Here is an 18,773-nt window from a genome sequence, read left to right as displayed (position 1 = left end):
TGGAGGATGTGTGGACTCAAGGAAAAGCACCTTTGGTTATGTGTTTGCTTTAGCTGGGGGGGCAATCTCCTGGAAGAGTGCTAAACAGACAATTATTGCCTCATCCACTATGGAAGCTGAATTTGTAGCGTGCTTTGAGGCTACTATTCAAGCTTTATGGTTGCGGAACTTTCTTTCAGGGATTAGCATTATGAATTCATTTGCAAGGCCGCTGAAAATTTCTTTGTGATAATGCCGCATTTGTCTTCTTTTCGAAGAATGATAGGTATTCTAAAGGTATAAAACACATGGAAATGAAATACCTATCAGTTAAGGAGGAAGTTCGGAAAAACACTGTGTCAATTGAGCACATCACGACTAGTGCCAATATAGCAGATCCTTTAACTAAGGGGTTACCTCCAAAGACATTTTTAAAGCATGCTACTGATATGGGTCTGGAGGATAATCATTAAGGCTTTTCGTTTGTGTTTGGATCATGCTAGTGTTTTGTAATGATGACACTTATGTTTTGATTAGTCAACTTATGTTTTCTTATGATGATGGTTTCGAACGATTTTTCGTATCGTATTATTGTTATTGTATACATTATTATTGCACGGTTAACGAGAATCGGTCCTTTTCCTCAAGGACATTATCGGGGATTATGTTTGCTCCTTGTACTGATCGATTATTCTAAATGATTGGTCCGTAGTACATGGAAGGACCACTTCTCTTGTATAGTAGTGTTTCCGCCATGACTCAACCAGTTGTTCGGAATGATCAGGGTAATTAAGATAAACCCATTATGTATTCATTTAGTTTTCTGCGCGACTTATGACTCTGTTTGCACGTGACATTATGTTTAGGTCAGTAATATGGTCCAAGTGGGAGAATGTAAGAATTATCATATTAATTCTCTATTATGTGGACCTAATTACTGACGTTAGTCACTCTAATAGATAATAGCTAAATATGATATTTCGGGTTTTTAGTCGGAGTAATAGACTAAGTGGATTACGGTTAATGTTTACAGGCCATTAACATATTAGGCCCACTTATCTAATTATGCCCCTCCTGCCACCTATATAATAAAAGCTATACCTGTTTGTGTTTTTAACCTAATTCATATTCATTAAGAGAAACACACAAGAAGAGAATTAGAGAATAAGGAAGGCAGGAGAAGGCAAAAGATTGGAGTTTATCTTCTTGTTGATTTCAAGGAATCTCCTTATCAGATCTAATGACTACTCCACGTAAGTACTCATCTGTAATTATCACTGCAATCAAGATCCTCTAAATTTATGTTTACATAATGTTCTCAGCTAAATTAGTTTCCTTTTGATGCCATTTAATAACCTGGTCAGCTGTACCCACAATCTGTGTCCATAAATTATAAAAACTAGTGGGATGGAATTCCATATCACGAAACAGGACCCGGTTCCGTATGCTCCATAGACACCATAACATCGCCAAAAACCTGATAAGCCTTTTTGCCGCTTCCTCCATTTTCTTCAAATATGAAACCCAACCAATAATCCAGTGTTCAACATTTTGCTCTCAGTATGAGCTATATCTCTTATTGTCCCTCTTCTTCGTCAAAATGATCGTTTTACCATTCTTTTTAACGTAAAATAAGTTTAGAAAGTCTCCCTTATTACGGCATTGTGGAGAAATTGAGAAGCTCAAATATGGTATACGTAATTGTATTATTGATTGTTTGTAACTTCAACAATTACAATCATATGCATTTGTAGTACTCAAAATATCTAAACACAATAACAATATCTTACTAATATTGGTAATACGTAGTATATAATAACTTATTCAATAATTCGATATTATTCTGATTACGTACGGTAAAATACAACGTAATCTTCTCCAACACGTTGCATTATTCCGTCTTAAGCTTAAGACGGGTTAAAGACACACAAGTAGACCACTTATGACTTGTGTATATAAAAATGCATAGGAAAAAAATATATTTATTTATATACACAAGTAGTATTATATTTAACCGTCTTAAGCTCAAGACGAGAATTTGTGTAAAATTGCTTATTAAGTGACCCATTATTTGGTTTAATAATTAACTCGATTTTCTTTTCTAAAAAAAAAAAATTAACTTATTTTGTGATGAAATAACATATAGTTGAATTGTACGATTAATATCACGTCGTATGTGTTTCAGGATTTTGCTAATACTCTTTGTATTTAATTTTCACAAATTATCATTTGTGATGTCCCACAATTAGTTAAAATAATGTAAAAATAGGAGGTGATTGTAAGATATTACATGTCATTTTTTCATCACAACTCACAAGCAAGAATAATTGTTTGATTTTGTAAGTTTCGAATCGAGAAAATGGCAAAATTAAATAAAAAAACGGCAAATAAGTAAAAGGAGAAAGTCATGGTCAAAGTTTGCGCAAACTTGGTCTTCAATCCTCAGCCAAATCCAATATTATTACACAAATTTTCATTGAAGACATGACATATCCGTCACAAGCTGAAGACGGATATCATTTTACCTTACAATGTACCCACTTTTTCTCTCTCTGCAACACTATTCATGTGGTCCCCTTTCTCCACTAACCCATTTTGTTACCATTTTATCACACAAAATATCCGTCACAAATGATAACCCGTCACAAAGGAGACCAATTGATATTATTAACTCCACCTTCCTTCTAAAATTCCAAATCACACCATGGAAAAGTCAATTTTGTCACCCTTTTTTTCCATGAAAAGTAAAGCAGGGTATTTTAGTCAAGCTACAACAAATCTAGTGTCCCAGTCTATTCACCCCAAAAACTAGGCGCAGGGTTTTTTACTCTAACCTTCACAACCGACGACGCCACTGCCTCGCGGCCGGCAACCACTCTCCGGCGCCGCCAATCCCAATTTGATCTATATTTCTTTCACTTGTTTAATTCAACTCTACACCATGCCCGCGGTAAGTTCCAATTCATCGTCATTTTTTCACCTCTATTGCGAATTTTGCGATAGTTTATCTATAATGGCGGATATTTTTCCCAGGAACAAAGTGTTGGTAATGTCAAGCAATTGTTAGAACAATTGTTTAACAAGTCGCTTAATGCAACTGTCCCGAATCAGCCTGATTTAATCCCCTCAATTGCTTCTTGTACTGGAAATTTTGGCGACTATCAATGGTATCTATACTCTGCCTTTGTTAAGTATAATTTCATATATCCATCTTAAACAAGAAACGAGTCAACTTGTCCCATCTATCTATATGGGGTAATATTTGACCCGTTTTAAGGTAGACCAATTGTTTTATTTTTTTTAATTGGTGCAGTAACAATGCTATGGGATTGTTCGGCAAGATTAAGGGGACAATGCCCGAGTTTAGGAACCCACGATCGGTTGGCGAGGTTGAGTTTTTTTTAGTTTTGAATATCCAACTAGTTTTATGCCCGTGCAGAAATTGCACGGTCTACATTGATAAAATTTGTTGAATATATATTTTATTGTCAGAAAATCCACGATTAGGTATTATATTATAACATTTAAAATTTTTGATTATCTCATATTTTTAATTTAAGAGAATGTAAAAATTGGTAAACGAAATGTGTCGCAGACTATTTTTAACCCGTATCCTAACTATTATTTGAACTCTATTCACTTTTACCCGTATTTATCCTAACATGGTTAATCTGTTTAACGTAATCTAAATTAACCCGACTTGCATAATCAAAATGCAACCATAATGAATTGATTAAGCTCGTTTACAGGCGACTTGATATGAATCAATATAAAAAAATAATATCAGAAATTCAGAAGTAACCATATAATAATACACGTGGAATCCAAATTGTTCGATCTAGCCCGAGTATCGCCGTTTTAAGGTAACTTGGTCAAGTAATAAGAATCAGTCAAAGTAAAAGATTTAGATTTGTCTTACTCCGTATATGCTAAAATGAGATGGGTACTTACCCGTTCTAATGTTAAAGCCGAATACTTTTATTTTAAGGGAGTCTAATTGGAGACAAACCTAACACCATACATCAAATACAAATTGCATGAATATGGTTCAAATAGTAATTGTATATTACTTAGAATAGATTAAAAGTAATGTTAATTAATACATGGCTTAGTCAACATTCCTAATATGGGTTAAACCTGCATTTTATTTATCCGAAAAAATTATAAACCCAATTATTTGACCCATAACCTCCCATATTCATAAGTCATGTAACTCATAAGTCATAACCCTCCAATCTCCATGTACCCGCATTCTTCGTAAATTTTGCTACCTAAAAGTGTAAAACATATAACCCTACCACTGCCAAAATCCTGCCGCTTTATATTTCACCTGCTTCTCATTACACTTCCGTCTCACCTCAACACTATTGCCTCTTCAAGATTATTGGTGCGCCAATTGAACTTTTAATCTCGCAGTTCTGCACTCTCTCTCTCCTTCGTAAATTTTTTTTGGCCATATTTTTCAGGTTCAATAATTTTTTTATTTTTTTATCAAAATAATTCTGATTTTTTTTCTTATTTAACGAATTTTAACAATTAATTTTGTTCTTTCTAACCATTAATTTGAAATCTCGAAAATTTCCGAAAACTTACTTTATTTTCAAGTTTTTAATTTTTTTTTTTCAGTTTCAGTAATTTTAACGAATAAATATAATTTTCTAAACCTTTATTTCCTCATTTCTATATCATTTCATTCACATTATTTCACTAAGGTTTGAATACATATGGTATTTAATGTTATCTTACTATGTCTTACAAATTTGATTATAAAGAAAAATTAGGTTGTTTCTGAGTTGTATTTATTAATCCAGTTAATTAATGAGTTTATCTTAATAAGATCAAGTCTGAATTATATATATTTTTTAAAACATTTCTTACTATTTTGTGTTCTTTAATATATTTGTATTTAAGAGACTTATATTTTTCCGATTTTTCGATTTTTTTCCTCAAAGTACGATGAACTCAGTTGTGCACTCTTGAAAAAGAGAAAAACAGAAATGCAAAATAAAATGAAGTATATGGGAGAGAGTAATTAAATAGTTACAATGATCATGGAGGTCCCTACCTAAAAAAAGTGTGTTCAATTCCATCAGCCAATGAGAAACCAAGAAAAAAACCTAGCTTTTATACTAGGTAGATGCTTGTACTGACTTGGATGTGTTCAAGAAATTTTTTTTGATGATTTTTTTTGCTTTAATGACTCAGGCTATAATGAGAAATTTGCCGGAAACAGAAATGATAGAGAGTTGTTCTGTCGCAGGGCCAGGATTTGTGAATGTTGTTTTGTCGAGGACATGGTTAGCTAAGGTGATTACTTCCTCCGTCCCAATCATATGTTTAACTTTGATTAAAATATCTCGAACAAAGAATATGTACTTTTTATTTCTTTGTGGATGTTCTATTAACCGGTTCATAATTTTTATTCAGAGGATACAAAAAATGCTTACAGAAGGTATTGAGACATGGGCTCCGAAATTGTCTATCAACAGGGCAATAGTAGACTTTTCGTCACCTAATATTGCAAAGGAGTTGCATGTCGGACACTTACGATCAACCATTATTGGTGACACCGTGGCAAAGATACTTGAGTTTTCTGGCGTTGAAGTGCTCCGAAGAAATCATGTTGGTGACTGGGGCACACAGGTATAACGTCTTTTGTTTAATGTTGTGCAATTCTTTTTGATTGTATAATCTTCAATGTTTTATGTTGTTATCGGTTTTAGCTAGCTATTTTGAGCTTCGCTTGTCACATGTTGATGTAACCTTAGAAATTGGTAACATGTGAAAATTATACATTTTCTCGGAGTAAGATAAGTTTAAAAGATAGAAGAGTAGCAAATACAACTTGATGCAGTTCACTTGGGCATGTGGTTAGAGAAATGAAACTTCAAAGTTTGTGAAGGGTGGTTTGGATGGATGGATTTGGAGAGAGGGGGCATAATCCTTTGTTTGATTAGTTACTGTGTCCAACTGAATATCAATTGTGGTTGAAATAAATGGAGTGAGAGCATGGTTTATAGTTAATGGTGTCATGAAATTACATTATGCAATATGGCGTTGATACTTATTTTAGAACTTCTGTAGATATTTTGTAGATACATATTGGACTATACAAGCCGTAGCAGCCGAGTTTTTAAAACATGAAATAAGGGATTCATTTCCCTCCTATAAGCCTAATAGGAAGCTCTACATCTTTATATAGGAAATATTTTGGAGAAGAATGACATTGTTCTAGTTTACTCCCCTCCATCTCTTCACTTCCCATTCCCTCCTAAATGTCTGTCCAATCACTTTTGTGATGCTTTCTTTTGGCTGGACGACCACTTTTAATAGGGATGCATTGTGTCGTTGATTCTTATTACTTTACTAGTCTGTATTAGTTATTCCTTGAAGCTTCCGGCTTTTCGAGAGAGCTAACATTCTGTTTTCATGTTTTATTTTAATCCTGTAGACTGATAGATTATTCTGATTGTGTAGTTGTTACTATGGATAAGATAGAAGCTTCTAACTTATCGTGTGAAGTCCTGATATTTAGTTGTTTGGAATCTCTTTTCTTCTTACAAACCTTTTTGTTTTGAGTTTTTGTGATAATTACTATGGTGCTCCGTATTGCCCATTATCCTGGTCAGCTTTTCATATGTTTCTGCTTTCGCTGGTGTTAAAAATCTGATTTTGTATGCAGTTCGGCAAGCTGATTGAGTTCTTGTTTGAGCATTTTCCACGATGGGTGGATGAGAATGACATCCCTATTGAGGATCTTCAGGTAAGTAGGATATTGTGTGGCTACGTTTTATTAACTGGTATTTTTCCATGTTTGCTTCTGCACCTTTATGATCCACAGTCTTGATTGGATTACGAGGGTCTGTGCAGAACAAAAGCAAGAGTTTTCAGTGTACATTTGGTGGTTGTAAAGTGAGGACTGATATTCGACATTAAGTGTATTATAAGATGCACATCCTTTCTTTCAAGCATTTCATTTCGTTTCATTTTAATTGCTATCTTTAAATGAAATCCTAGTAGAAGCTACAAAAGGCCTGTCAAAGCTTTTGATCTGACCATATTAGGTTTCTAAAATAAAGCCTACTTTTCTGTCCATGAATCTAGATTTCTAATTTCTCGAAACTACTGATTTATTGAAATCGTATGAAAAAGCTATCCTCTCATTGGTTTTAGATTTTGTCAGTGTCTTAGGGGTTGTGTGAGCAGTGCTGCATGTTCATGAAAGTAGCTTCTTCAACGGATTTTGATGGTGTTTGGATTAAATTGATATTTTATCTTCAAATTGTTCTCCTTCAACCACCTTGAAAAAAGGGTGTGTACCTTGCCCCTCATTGCTACAAGTCCACATCGACTCGATGCACCTTGCACCTTTTAAAAATAAGATTCTTGTGCTCAATGGTTTGAGCTTATTCTGCTTTTATGCCTTAAGGTTTTTCAAACTTACTTTGGTGACGTGAAGTTTGATAAAGTAATATTTTTTATATGAATTTATCTGATGTGGTTGTAGGCCTTTTACAAAGAGTCCGAAAAAAGATCTGCCGATGATGCCATCTTCAAGGAAAAGGCACAAAAGGCAGTGGTACTACTTCAGGTGAATGATTAGCTCTTGCATCTCTGATTTTTTATGCTATTTGGGAGAGTTTTGTTGTTTCTTTTTGTTTCATTAACGGATGAATATTATTTGTATCTTGGTGCTCTTATGCTTATTTTGCTTGTCAACAGGGTGGAGAACCCAAGTATCTGAAGGCATGGTCTCAGATTTGTGAAATTAGCCGTAGGGAATTTCAGAATGTTTATGAACGTCTTGGTGTTCACATTGAGGAGAAGGTATGTAGCTAGCTCTTTGCAAGTATATGCATACTTTTTTTTTTTTTTTTTTTTTTCTTTTTCAGAAGATTAGGTATCTTATTAGCTTTACGCATACTTTAGCTCATTACATTTTGTCTTTGTGATTTTCCAAAATGGTTCAAGCCCTCATGCTCACTGTCAGCATTTTTTTTAATTCACATCTTAGGGTGAAAGTTTCTACAATCCATACATTCCAAGCGTTTTGGAGGGTTTGAACAATGAAGGTCTGATTACAGAAAGTAAAGGAGCCCAGGTTATAAAAATTGAAGGAAAAAGGATACCTCTGATTGTTGTGAAGAGAGATGGAGGTTTCAACTATGATACCACTGATTTAGCAGCTCTTTGGTAAATGTTCAGGCTATTTATGCTGTTAAGTGGTCAATTTACAGCCTGAAGTGTTTCTAGTTTATCATTGCTTCACCATTACTCGCGGATGTCTTCCCAAAGTTTCACTAGCCTCTTTTCTCCCGTTGTAGGCTTTTACAATTGTGTCACTGTCACCTCTAAAATCACGGGCTTATGGTTACCCTACTGCTTGCATTAATTAGGTACCGCCTCAATGAAGAAAAGGCTGATTGGATTATATATGTAACTGATGCTGGTCAGCGTGAACACTTTGAAATGGTCTTCCATGTAAGTATGCTCTGTACATAAGCCGCGAAGCTTTATATCTGATATAAGGAGTGTCTTCTGTTTGTCCGTTTTGAATGTAAATTTGATTTTGGGAATATTATCGAAAATATATTAAATACCCATATTTCAAGGTTACAAACTTAGAATTTTTTTTGTCAAAATTGGAGTAGCTTTTAAGCTCTTTTTGTATCAAAATAGATGCCTTGAAATGGGTACCTTCTTCTTCAAAAAAAAAAAAAAAAAAAAAAAAGGAAATAGGTACCTTATTTGAGGAGGGAGTATAAGTGATGGGTGAAACTGTATTCATATTTCTACGCCAGAATGTGTCTATGGTACTGATTTTGATAGAAAAATTACCTGAACACAGTTTTGACGTATATTTTGTAAGGCACCAACTTTTAATGGATGTTATTCTTTACTACTACAGATAATTATGTGATGTTTGTTTATGTTCATCTTTGCTTTTGTGCCTCGTAACACCTGTTATTTATTTATAAATATATTTAACAGGCAGCAAAGCAAGCTGGTTGGCTTCCTCGTGAGAACAATGAATACCCTAAAGTTACTCATGTGGGTTTTGGTCTTGTATTGGGAGAAGATGGCAAACGTTTTTGTACTCGAAGCTCTGAAGTAGTTCGTCTAGTTGATTTACTTGATGAAGCGAAAAATCGGAGCAAACATGCTCTCATCCAGCGAGGTATTACGAATTAAATACTACTTTTGCATGTGCTCGTTTTACTTGAGCAGACTGCCTTACATATGTTTTTCCTAGAAGTCTCAATCTACAAATTGGCATCTCTATAGATTATTATTCTAATTCTAGTTTACGAAACAAATGATTTGTATAGGTAAGGATTCGGAGTGGACTGAGGAGGAACTTGACCAGACGGCTGAAGCAGTAGGCTATGGGGCTGTGAAGTATGTTTTTCATTTTTTTTTTCTTTTCATGTGCCTTTCCAAAATTAATTGTTTTATACAAATTTGCACCACTGTAAAGATGTATATCATGGTGGACCATCACTGTGATGCTCAGACTCTTCACCTGACCCTGAGGATCCGGTGGACAGGATCCGGACATGGATCCTTGACGGATCCTTTTATGAGAAATCGGTGTGAGAGTGTTTTGTTTTTAACCTCTATTTTGTACAGCAACCCTATATTAGGAGTGATCTTGACATGAATTTAATGCTGTAATAAAGTCTCATTCATGTTAAACATGAAGAAACTACTTTTCTTTGATTTTTTTAACTAATAATCAATTTTTTCAGAAAAAAATAAAAATTAGCCGAGTCCAAATTTAAATTTGGATCCTCGTATCCGAGTCCTTGTTTTTGAGATTTCAAGGATCCGACACTCGGATCCGTACCCGTGTCGGATCCCCGTATCCAAGTCCGAGCATCACAGGACCATCAAGTATTGAGTAAGACAGTTCTACAGGATGAGGTGACGATCTTTAGGGCTTTAGGCGAGTTGTGACTTATACTGTAAATGCTTAACCCAGATCCTTGATACTCACCATGGTCTTCCCTATGTTTTTGCCATTATGTCAGATGAACAAAGCATACAAATTTTTGAAGTATTACTTGCCATAAGAAGAACTCTAGTAGGTTTTTGTTTGACTAGAGTCCTTCACTTACACCTAACTATTGATACAACCAAAATCTCAACATCAACTTACCATGCAACGTATGTTGTTTTCTACTCTGCAGTATAAGTTCCTACAGAATACTTAGTTCTTATGTTCTTTCATATCTTATGATGCACTGTATGACGGAAGATTCTTAGGATCATGGCTTTTCTTGAACTTTGTCTGGTTTCATAAACTGGCTGATACTGTTGTGATTCCCCTGTATTTTTCTGCTGAAGGAAAGCTGTTTTTAGCAAAATTATTTCTATAAGGAACCTTTAAAAAGAGCAAGTATATTGTTTCAATGTTCTGTGTTTGGGGATACAGACACATCTTATCATTGGATCACTCGGCTCGGGTCATATTGGCTTCAGGTTGGGGCGGAACGGACATATTTTGTGTAGGGTTTGGTTCAGATAATTATCTAGTCAACAAGATTTCTTGTGTATCTTCTATTTTAATTTTTTTTTACTTAATACTCCCTCCTATTCTAAATAACTGTCTCATTTGCCATTTCCGTCTATTCACATAACTGTCCCATTCTGTGATGCTCAGACTCTTCACCTTTCACCTGACCCTGAGGATCCGGTGGACAGGATCCGGACCAGGATCCGGACATGGATCCTTGACGGATCCTTTTATGAGAAATCGGTGTGAGAGTGTTTTGTTTTTAACCTCTATTTTGTACAGCAACCCTATATTAGGAGTGATCTTGACATGAATTTAATGCTGTAATAAAGTCTCATTCATGTTAAACATGAAGAAACTACTTTTCTTTGATTTTTTTAACTAATAATCAATTTTTTCAGAAAAAAATAAAAATTAGCGGAGTCCAAATTTAAATTTGGATCCTCGTATCCGAGTCCTTGTTTTTGAGATTTCAAGGATCCGACACTCGGATCCGTACCCGTGTCGGATCCCCGTATCCAAGTCCGAGCATCACAGGTCCCATTTGCCATATTTAGACATGGTTTTTTACTTTCCTACCCTTAGCTTTTTTCTTTATTTACCACCTCAACCACCCATAACCCATCATATTCAATTCTTTTCATTATTTAACTCATATATTCTTACCCCTATACAATAATTTTTATTATTTTAACTATATTCCTTAATTTTCGTGCCATTGTCCAAATGGGACACTTATTCGGAATAGGAGGGAGTAACAATTTTTGTCTCTTAAGTTAAAAAACATATTTAGCTAAATATCAAGTTGACCTCATTTAGCATTAGGTCCATTTATTGTCTTTTTATGTCAACAAATTATTTATTTGGGTGTCAAGTTAAATTATGGTGTGGTAATGCTATGGCTCATTATTCACCCATCGATTTTTCTGCTAGATTATGGGGTCAATATGTGCCAAATGAGATGTAGACGTTTTTTCTTCCGATTCAGATTGGAATTTACCATATTCATAATAAACTTTTCTCTCAAAACAAAAGTTGACCTCATCTGGATTGTGACTAAGCTAACTAATTGTCGGGTCTTCTACAGCGTCGCTTCATTGAGTCATGGGTTGTTTATTGTTAAGGTTGGGTTAAGACAAATCGAATGGTACTGGATTTAGCCTCGGGTTTTAGGTCTGGATTGTGACTAAGCTAGGTTTGTCGAGTTTTACCAGGTCATATTTCAGGTCGGGAGGGGTCCAGTAGCTTTTGCCAGCTCCGAGTTTGAGCTGTCTTCTGTAGCCCGTCTCCCTCAAAAGCCTAGCTTTTGTGCTGGTATTCACAATTTGATCTTAAAATGCTTGTTTTTCTCCTTTTCTGGGGGCAAAATAAGAGGACCTTTATCTGTATGATGTGTTTGAAGGTAGAGGTTGAAAATATCGACTCACCATGATTTAAGGCTTACTCATTAATTAATTACACATCGTGGTACTCCTGAGAACTATGAACCTTCAGTCTTGGAGTGCAGGATGGATTGAGTCGCAGCTTCTTGAATAAACCATCTTTTTCCACAAACTTGTGTGTGAATGAATCATCATTATTTATAGTCAACTGCTTAATGTATTGTTCTGAAGAAATTCAATATTTTTGTGCAATACGCAATACCACCTACATGCTTGCTGCAATAATGTTCGTATATTTGTTCACATGCTGATTGTTTTTCATTGAATACTATCTTTGCTATCAGGTTTTTTGATTTGAGGGACAATCGAAACACCAACTACACGTTTAACTTTGATCAGATGCTTCAGGATAAGGTCTTTTTTCCCTCCATTATTATTGACGATGTCCTCTCTCCCTAAATCTGTCACGTAAGTTATAGAATATAATGGCAGGTCAAATCCATCAATAAAAATATAAAGTGAGTAAAGTCAATGTTATTTATTACCATCTTAGAATCATATTCGAGTATTTTGTTCAATTAATAATGGATAATAGAGGAATAAATCTCTTTTTGAAGTGCATAATTGTAATTTCTATTACTCGTATAACCTTGTCATCTTAAAAGGATCTATTATTTTGGAAAATTAAACAAAAATGAAGGTACGAAGGGCGGCAGTATAATCCTTATCATATTCTGGTTCTTTCCAACAGTACTTATGCTTATGCATTCCATATTTGGCGACAGGGAAAGACTGCTGTATATTTACTCTATTCACATGCTCGGATTTGTTCGATTATCAGAAAATCTGGCAAAAACATTGAAGAACTGAAGAAGGTGAGCTGTCTTTCATTGTGTGATTTCCATTTCCATTTTGCAACTCAATGTTTTCTTAAAATTTGTATCCGTGTTTCGACATCCGTTTGCACTGTCTGATGATTATTGAGGCTTTAACACATTTCAGAAAGATCATTATGCTTGTTAGTTGTCACTGGCTGTCTGATGACGTGTTTGATTTAGGGCGGAGTGCTAGCTTTGGATCATGCAGACGAGCGTACATTGGGGCTTCATTTGCTGCAGTTTTCTGAGGTGAATTGTTTATTTTCAGAACATCTAGATCTTACCGAGTCACTGGTGACTTCCCTCTTAAAAAGTAATCTTCGACATTTTATGGCATATTGGCTGATGCAAGTAAAGCTTTATTTCAGATTGTCGAGGAGGCTTGTACTAATCTATTGCCTAATGTAATATGTGAATACTTGTATGGTTTATCAGAAGATTTTACACAGTTCTACACCAACTGTAAGGTAAGTAAATTTTACCACACTACTACAGTACTTTTTACTAGTTTACTTGTTGGGAAGAAAGCTCTTGAGTTCGTTTACTTTGACTGATCAATATTTCAGGTGAACGGTTCAGCAGAGGAAACAAGCCGACTCTTGTTATGTGAAGCTACTGCAACGGTGATGCGCAAGTGTTTTGAACTTCTTGGTATTACGGCTGTGTACAAATTATGACATTTCTACTGCAATTTAAGACAAACTTTAGTCGATCTCCCTTAATGTGGAGCGCTTTTACGAACTTAGAGTAGATCTCCATTGATCATTTTTTTTATCTATTGAGGATCGCTATGGCAGACAAGCAGTTGTCATTGGCGATGCTATTTTGGACAGTAACAGCAGTATCAACATTCTGGACAGAAGGATAGGGTAACATCCATGCTATATTCTTGCACATAACCTAACCTGATTTTCTTCTCCGATCTGCAAACCGATAAAAAACTGAGACTCCACGAGTCCACGGTCCCCTTTCCGAGGCCGATTCCCTTAGTTTTGGGGTGTATATATAGCTCTTTCAGGTGCATTGTAATAATCATCAATTTTCAGTCAGTACAAACAGAGTATGTCACACTCGAATTCTTATTTTGCATGGTTATGAATTAAAATTAAATTACATGGGTACTAAATTCTTACATTATTACATTTAAACAACCCTTGGATTATACTTATTGAATAAAATCACATCCTTAAAAATTCAAATACAAAAAAAAAAAGAATTAATTACTTGTAAATAAACTTCAACTCCTCATCAAATTGATCAATCATTTTTTTTTAATAGCAAGAGAAAATAGTCGTGATCAATCCATAGCAGATTTTGCAATGGAACGAGCAATCCTATTATATTTTTGAGGCTATTAATATTATGTAGGACGACCTTAACGTCATGATCCGCTTGCATAATCCATAATTGATTAATCATTATGGATTGGATTGAACACAACAGTTGAATACTTGGCAATATGCAAACTAAACTGCCCTCCGGTTTCACTCAAATCGACCTTATTTTCTCCCGGAGGAGGTTTCATCTCAAAACTCGCTACTAATTTCCCTATAACAAGTCCTAAAATAGGCAATGCCAAAATAATACCAGGACAACTCCTTCTCCCAACACCAAATGGCAAAAACCTAAAGTCAACCTTACCACCACCAACAGTCAACTCAGTTGTTCCTTCCTCCTCAAGAAACCTCTCAGGACGAAACTCGTCCGCATCACGCCACCACTCAGGGTTATTAGCTAACCACCATGCATTGACCACCACCTTAGACTCCTTAGGGATAGTGTAACCCCCAAGTTTAGCTTCTTCAAGATTCATGTGGGGTACTAACAATGGTATAGGGGTATGTAATCTTAGGGTTTCTTTTAAGGTTGCTTGTAGGTAAAGTAATTCATTTAAGTTTGATTCTGTGATGGGTTTTCCACCAAGTTTGGTATCGATTTCGACTCGGATTTTGTGTTGGATCTCTGGATGGTTTACTAGCTCTGCTATTGCCCATTCCATTGACCATATTGTTGTTTCTATGGCTGCTACATTGATGTTTTCTACTATATACAGTACATTATCTTCACTGATTTCTCCTTTCATTTGTGCATCAATTATGTGATCAATTGCACAATTTATCTTGTGCTTTCCTTCATTTGCAGCCATTATTTTCCTGTTAATTAATAAAATTGAAAACCATCATAATTTGCCCTCAATTTGCTTCATACGTACATTTTACACCCTTCTAATCAAAGAAATATACGATCTCCGTCTCAAGTAGCTAAAAAAAAGGGGATATTCTATCTGGTACCCCTTTATTTTTTTTATTTTTCTATGGTGCACCCTGCTTTTGCACTAAAAAACTTCGACGGGTTGTAACTCATGGTCACAAGTTCCAAAAGCAATGATTTTTTTTCAAGTTGATCGTTTTTACGTGATTTTCGATTTGGGAAAAAAATATCGGCCTTTCTGAACCCGCCTGGAAATAGTTACAGTCAGTCAAACGTTTTTAACCGAATCAACTTTGACTGACTATATCTCTCGCGTGAGTTCAAAAGACTACTTTTTTCTTAATTGACTGTCTTTAAGAAATCTTCGATTTGAAAAAAATAAATTAGCTTATTTTGGAATACGTGACTAAGAATTATGCCTAGTCAAAGTGACCTTTTGATTTAAAAAATGGTACATAATAGAAAATAAAAAAACATCGGAATACCATGTAGAATATCTTAGAAGAAAAAGAATAAATGTACCTTCTTTTGTCAACATAGAAGTGATTGAAAAAGGCCAACCTCCTCTTTTGCAAGTCCCTACACTTGTTCAAGTAACTCCTTAAGAAAGGTCTAAGCAAAGGAATAAAATCACCATAATTATACTCAAAACTTTGAGCTAATCTACTCCTCTCTGAATTATACATAGTTGCCTCAATAAACATAGGATCTTCCATCGACTCGAAACCTTCATCAAACATCATCCTATACATAATATTATACAACATAAGTTGCAACCTTTTCCTTATAACAAATCCTTCATTTTTCGCCTTCGAACTAATACTTTCATTATACTTCAAATCATTGACAACTTTGTCCATCTCATTTTCCCACATAGGGCTATAATTATTTACCACCTTGTTGGTAAAAAATGGCAATGTCATTATCCTTCTCATTTTCCTCCAATGATCACCATATGAGGTAAATGCCATGTCTTGACCATTTCCTGTGAAAATGTCGAAAACAACATTTCTCGGGCGAGAACCAAACTCTACACCCTGGTCATGGAGAACCTCACATGCTAACTCAGGGTTCGAAACCACAACCAGGTTTCGAACCCCGAGTTTTAGGAGGAATATATCACCATATACTTTGGCTAGCCTAGCTAGTTTTCTATGGTTTAGGTCATTTCCTACTTGGAGCCAGTTTCCGAAAATAGGAAGGGTATATGGGCCTGGAGGATTGTCTCTGGCATGGAAATGATCAGAGGTTACGAAAGAATGAACTGAGTATAATATTATGGGAAGAAATATAACAAGAATGTAAGAAAAATAAAGGTTTGATGAGGATAATTTTAGAAAAATAATGGATATAGCAATAAATATTAGGTTTCTTAAAAAATTATTGTTCATATTTGTGTGATGTACTATGTTTTTTGTTTGTGTATTCATTTTTTGGTTTTTGTTAGGATAAATATTTATGTTGATTTTGATATAGGTTAATGTATATATAGATAGAATTTGTGAGGTAGGCAAAGTGATTTTAGGTGCGATCTTAGGTCAAAAACAAGGGGTTAATTAATTGATGGTTTTATCATTTATGCATGAATTTTGGCAGGAAGGGAGAAAACAGTAGATAGGCTTTGAAAATGAAATTATTCATTGGGTAGGTAAGAAAAGTATGGTGGCATGGTTGGTAAGGGTATGACACGTAAAAAACTGTTGATGTTTTGTTAGACAAAAAAGGTGATAGCTTAAAATGTACACAAATTCTTGTTTGTGACGCCACATATCCGTCACTCTTGAGTGACGGATACCATTTTACCTCACAAAGTACCCACTTTTTCTCTCTCTGCAACACTGTTCATGTGGTCCCCTTTCACCACTAACCCATTTTGTTACCATTTTAACTCACAAAATATCCGGCACAAATGGTAACCCGTCACAAGGGAGACCAATTGTAAAATGTAACACTCATATTTATCTCAATACCCTTTAAAAATATTCTAATAAATAAATAAAAATGGAGCTCATTCATGGACGGGTTTTACTTTTTCATGGACATAAATAAATAAACGAGACGGAGGAATGAAGTAAATTAGGTCAAATGTTATACAGTAATATTGCTTTTTCATGGACATAACTTATACTAGGATAGTTGTATATATTGCTTTTTCAAGTGCCGTTGTAATAATCATCAATTTTAAGTTTAAGCTCTCTATAAGATGTGGGGAGAATTTCAGAGGCTCTTAGGCTCTGTTTGGCAAAACTACCTAAAAAGGTAGTTGAAAACTGAAAAGGTAACTGAACCCTGAAAAAGGTAACTGAAAATTAGAAACTGATAAGGTAACTGATTATATAAAAATATGTTTGACAAACTAGCTGAAAAGGTAGCTGATTTTGATAAAATGACGTAAAAAGATATGAAAATTATTTAATATTATAGAATAAAATGGTACAAAATGGAAAATAAGTCATTTCAGATACCCGATTTCTCAAATGCTAGGGCTCTGTTTGGTAAAACTAACTGAAAAGGTAGCTGAAACCTGAAAATGTAGCTGAAAACTGAAAAGCTAACTGAAATCTGAAAAGCTAACTGATAAGGTAGCTGAAAATTAAGAACTGATAAGGTAGCTGATTATATAAAAAAGTGATTGGCAAACTAACTGAAAAAGTAACTGATTTTGATGAAATGACGTAAAAGGATATAATAATTATTCAATAGTATAAATTTAAGGGGTAAAAACGGAAAATTAAATCAAATCAGGTACCTGAAATCTCAAATGATACTCTAGGTAGCATTTCATTTTAGGTAGCTTATTTGGTTAAATAAATTAGTTGTCAAACACTTATAAAAAATAAGGTACCTGAAATTTTGGTCAAATAAGCTACTTTGACCAAATCAGGTACCTGAAATGCATTGCCAAACGGAGCCCTAAGGTAGCGGAACCCTTGGGCTCTTGACCTACCCGCGATGAATAGACTTCTAAAAGACTTTTCGGGGATAAGAAATTTAGAAAAGAGCTTGTGTTAAGCATATTCGTAGCATTTCATTTCAGTTACCTTATTCGACCAAATAATATAAGCTACTTGCCAAACACTTGCAAAAAAAATCAGGTAGCTGAAATTTTGGTCAAATAAGCTACTTTGGTCAAATAAACTACCTGGAGTGTTGTACCAAACGGAGCTCACTAGTTTTTACATTTTGAAACTTAATTTTATGTCAGCTTAGATAAATTTCGATTTAGTTTAATTTAAATTAGTTTATTTTTATTCTTTATTCTGGCTAATATTAAGTTTCTTCTTCCAATTTAGCTAGCTCTTTTTAAAATAAGTGTCGCTCGATTACCCCTTTAAAGTTAGGTGAATTGCAAATTGAAAAAATGATAATTGTTTAATTGTCCAAAATCACATGCTTTTTATTTTTCACTAATAAGAATATTTATAATAGTTGGGCCTCAACCATCACCTTAAGGTTTTGGTTGAGATGGTTCATCTATCATGGTATCAGAGCTAGTGTGACCGAAGGTCACGGGTTCAAATCCTGGCAACCTCAAAACTCCTCAAAAACTCGAAGTGGAATTCAAAGACACGGACGAGGGAGCGGGGTGCAGACAACCAACCACTCTTCAAGCCCAATGGGCATTTGAGTGAGGGAGCGTAATAAGAATATTTATAATAGTTAGGCCTCAACCATCACCTTAAGATTTTGGCTGAGATGATTCATCTATCATTCACATACATTGTAAATTCCGAATAGTAGTTGATAATGTATTAATGTTAAACACGCACTACACACAAATCACAATAATGAACCGAAAAATCATGG

General features: G+C 34.8%; 2 protein-coding genes across 3 annotated transcripts; one reads left to right on the top strand and one right to left on the bottom strand.

The window, feature by feature from the left end:
* The first annotated feature begins 2,654 nt into the window (after nucleotides 1-2,654).
* LOC141597229 (arginine--tRNA ligase, chloroplastic/mitochondrial-like) lies at nucleotides 2,655-13,498 on the top strand. 2 transcript variants are annotated; one of them, XR_012522724.1, is made up of 18 exons: nucleotides 2,674-2,929; nucleotides 3,013-3,146; nucleotides 3,293-3,368; nucleotides 5,185-5,286; nucleotides 5,407-5,622; nucleotides 6,662-6,742; nucleotides 7,487-7,570; nucleotides 7,702-7,806; nucleotides 7,994-8,172; nucleotides 8,376-8,460; nucleotides 8,971-9,157; nucleotides 9,309-9,469; nucleotides 9,865-10,587; nucleotides 11,244-12,291; nucleotides 12,663-12,752; nucleotides 12,936-13,004; nucleotides 13,124-13,222; nucleotides 13,322-13,498. XR_012522724.1 is itself a non-coding variant. In XM_074417605.1 (17 exons), the coding sequence occupies exons 1-17, from the start codon at nucleotides 2,921-2,923 to the stop codon at nucleotides 13,430-13,432; spliced, it is 1,767 nt and encodes a 588-aa protein (XP_074273706.1). In that variant the 5' UTR covers nucleotides 2,655-2,920; the 3' UTR covers nucleotides 13,433-13,498. The 2 variants fall into 2 exon arrangements, 1 of the variants encoding a protein (XP_074273706.1); XM_074417605.1 differs by lacking the exon at nucleotides 9,865-10,587 and having other exon boundaries at nucleotides 2,655-2,929; nucleotides 9,309-9,378; nucleotides 12,222-12,291.
* Nucleotides 13,499-13,757: 259 nt separating this feature from the next.
* LOC141597230 (cytochrome P450 CYP73A100-like) lies at nucleotides 13,758-16,490 on the bottom strand. The gene is made up of 2 exons (XM_074417607.1): nucleotides 15,489-16,490; nucleotides 13,758-14,908 (listed from the first exon to the last, which is right to left on the bottom strand). Exons 1-2 carry the CDS (start codon nucleotides 16,394-16,396, stop codon nucleotides 14,167-14,169), a joined length of 1,650 nt encoding a protein of 549 aa, XP_074273708.1. The 5' UTR covers nucleotides 16,397-16,490; the 3' UTR covers nucleotides 13,758-14,166.
* Nucleotides 16,491-18,773: the final 2,283 nt, after the last annotated feature.

The sequence above is a fragment of the Silene latifolia genome, chromosome 8 (assembly GCF_048544455.1).
Source record: "Silene latifolia isolate original U9 population chromosome 8, ASM4854445v1, whole genome shotgun sequence".
NCBI lineage: Eukaryota > Viridiplantae > Streptophyta > Magnoliopsida > Caryophyllales > Caryophyllaceae > Silene > Silene latifolia.
Note: the sequence above shows the minus strand (reverse complement) of the source record. Positions and strands in the feature narration are given on the sequence as shown.

Excerpts from the sequence above, each read along its gene's own strand:
- LOC141597229 (XM_074417605.1), top strand. Across the intron at positions 8,173-8,375 it reads ACTGATTTAGCAGCTCTTTG|GTACCGCCTCAATGAAGAAA; the intron begins GTAAATGTTCAG and ends TGCATTAATTAG. Across the intron at positions 8,461-8,970 it reads ACTTTGAAATGGTCTTCCAT|GCAGCAAAGCAAGCTGGTTG; the intron begins GTAAGTATGCTC and ends TATATTTAACAG.
- LOC141597230 (XM_074417607.1), bottom strand. The coding sequence starts at position 16,396 with ATGAATACACAAACAAAAAACATAGTACATCACACAAATATGAACAAT. Across the intron at positions 14,909-15,488 it reads TTCTATGTTGACAAAAGAAG|GAAAATAATGGCTGCAAATG; the intron begins GTACATTTATTC and ends ATTAATTAACAG.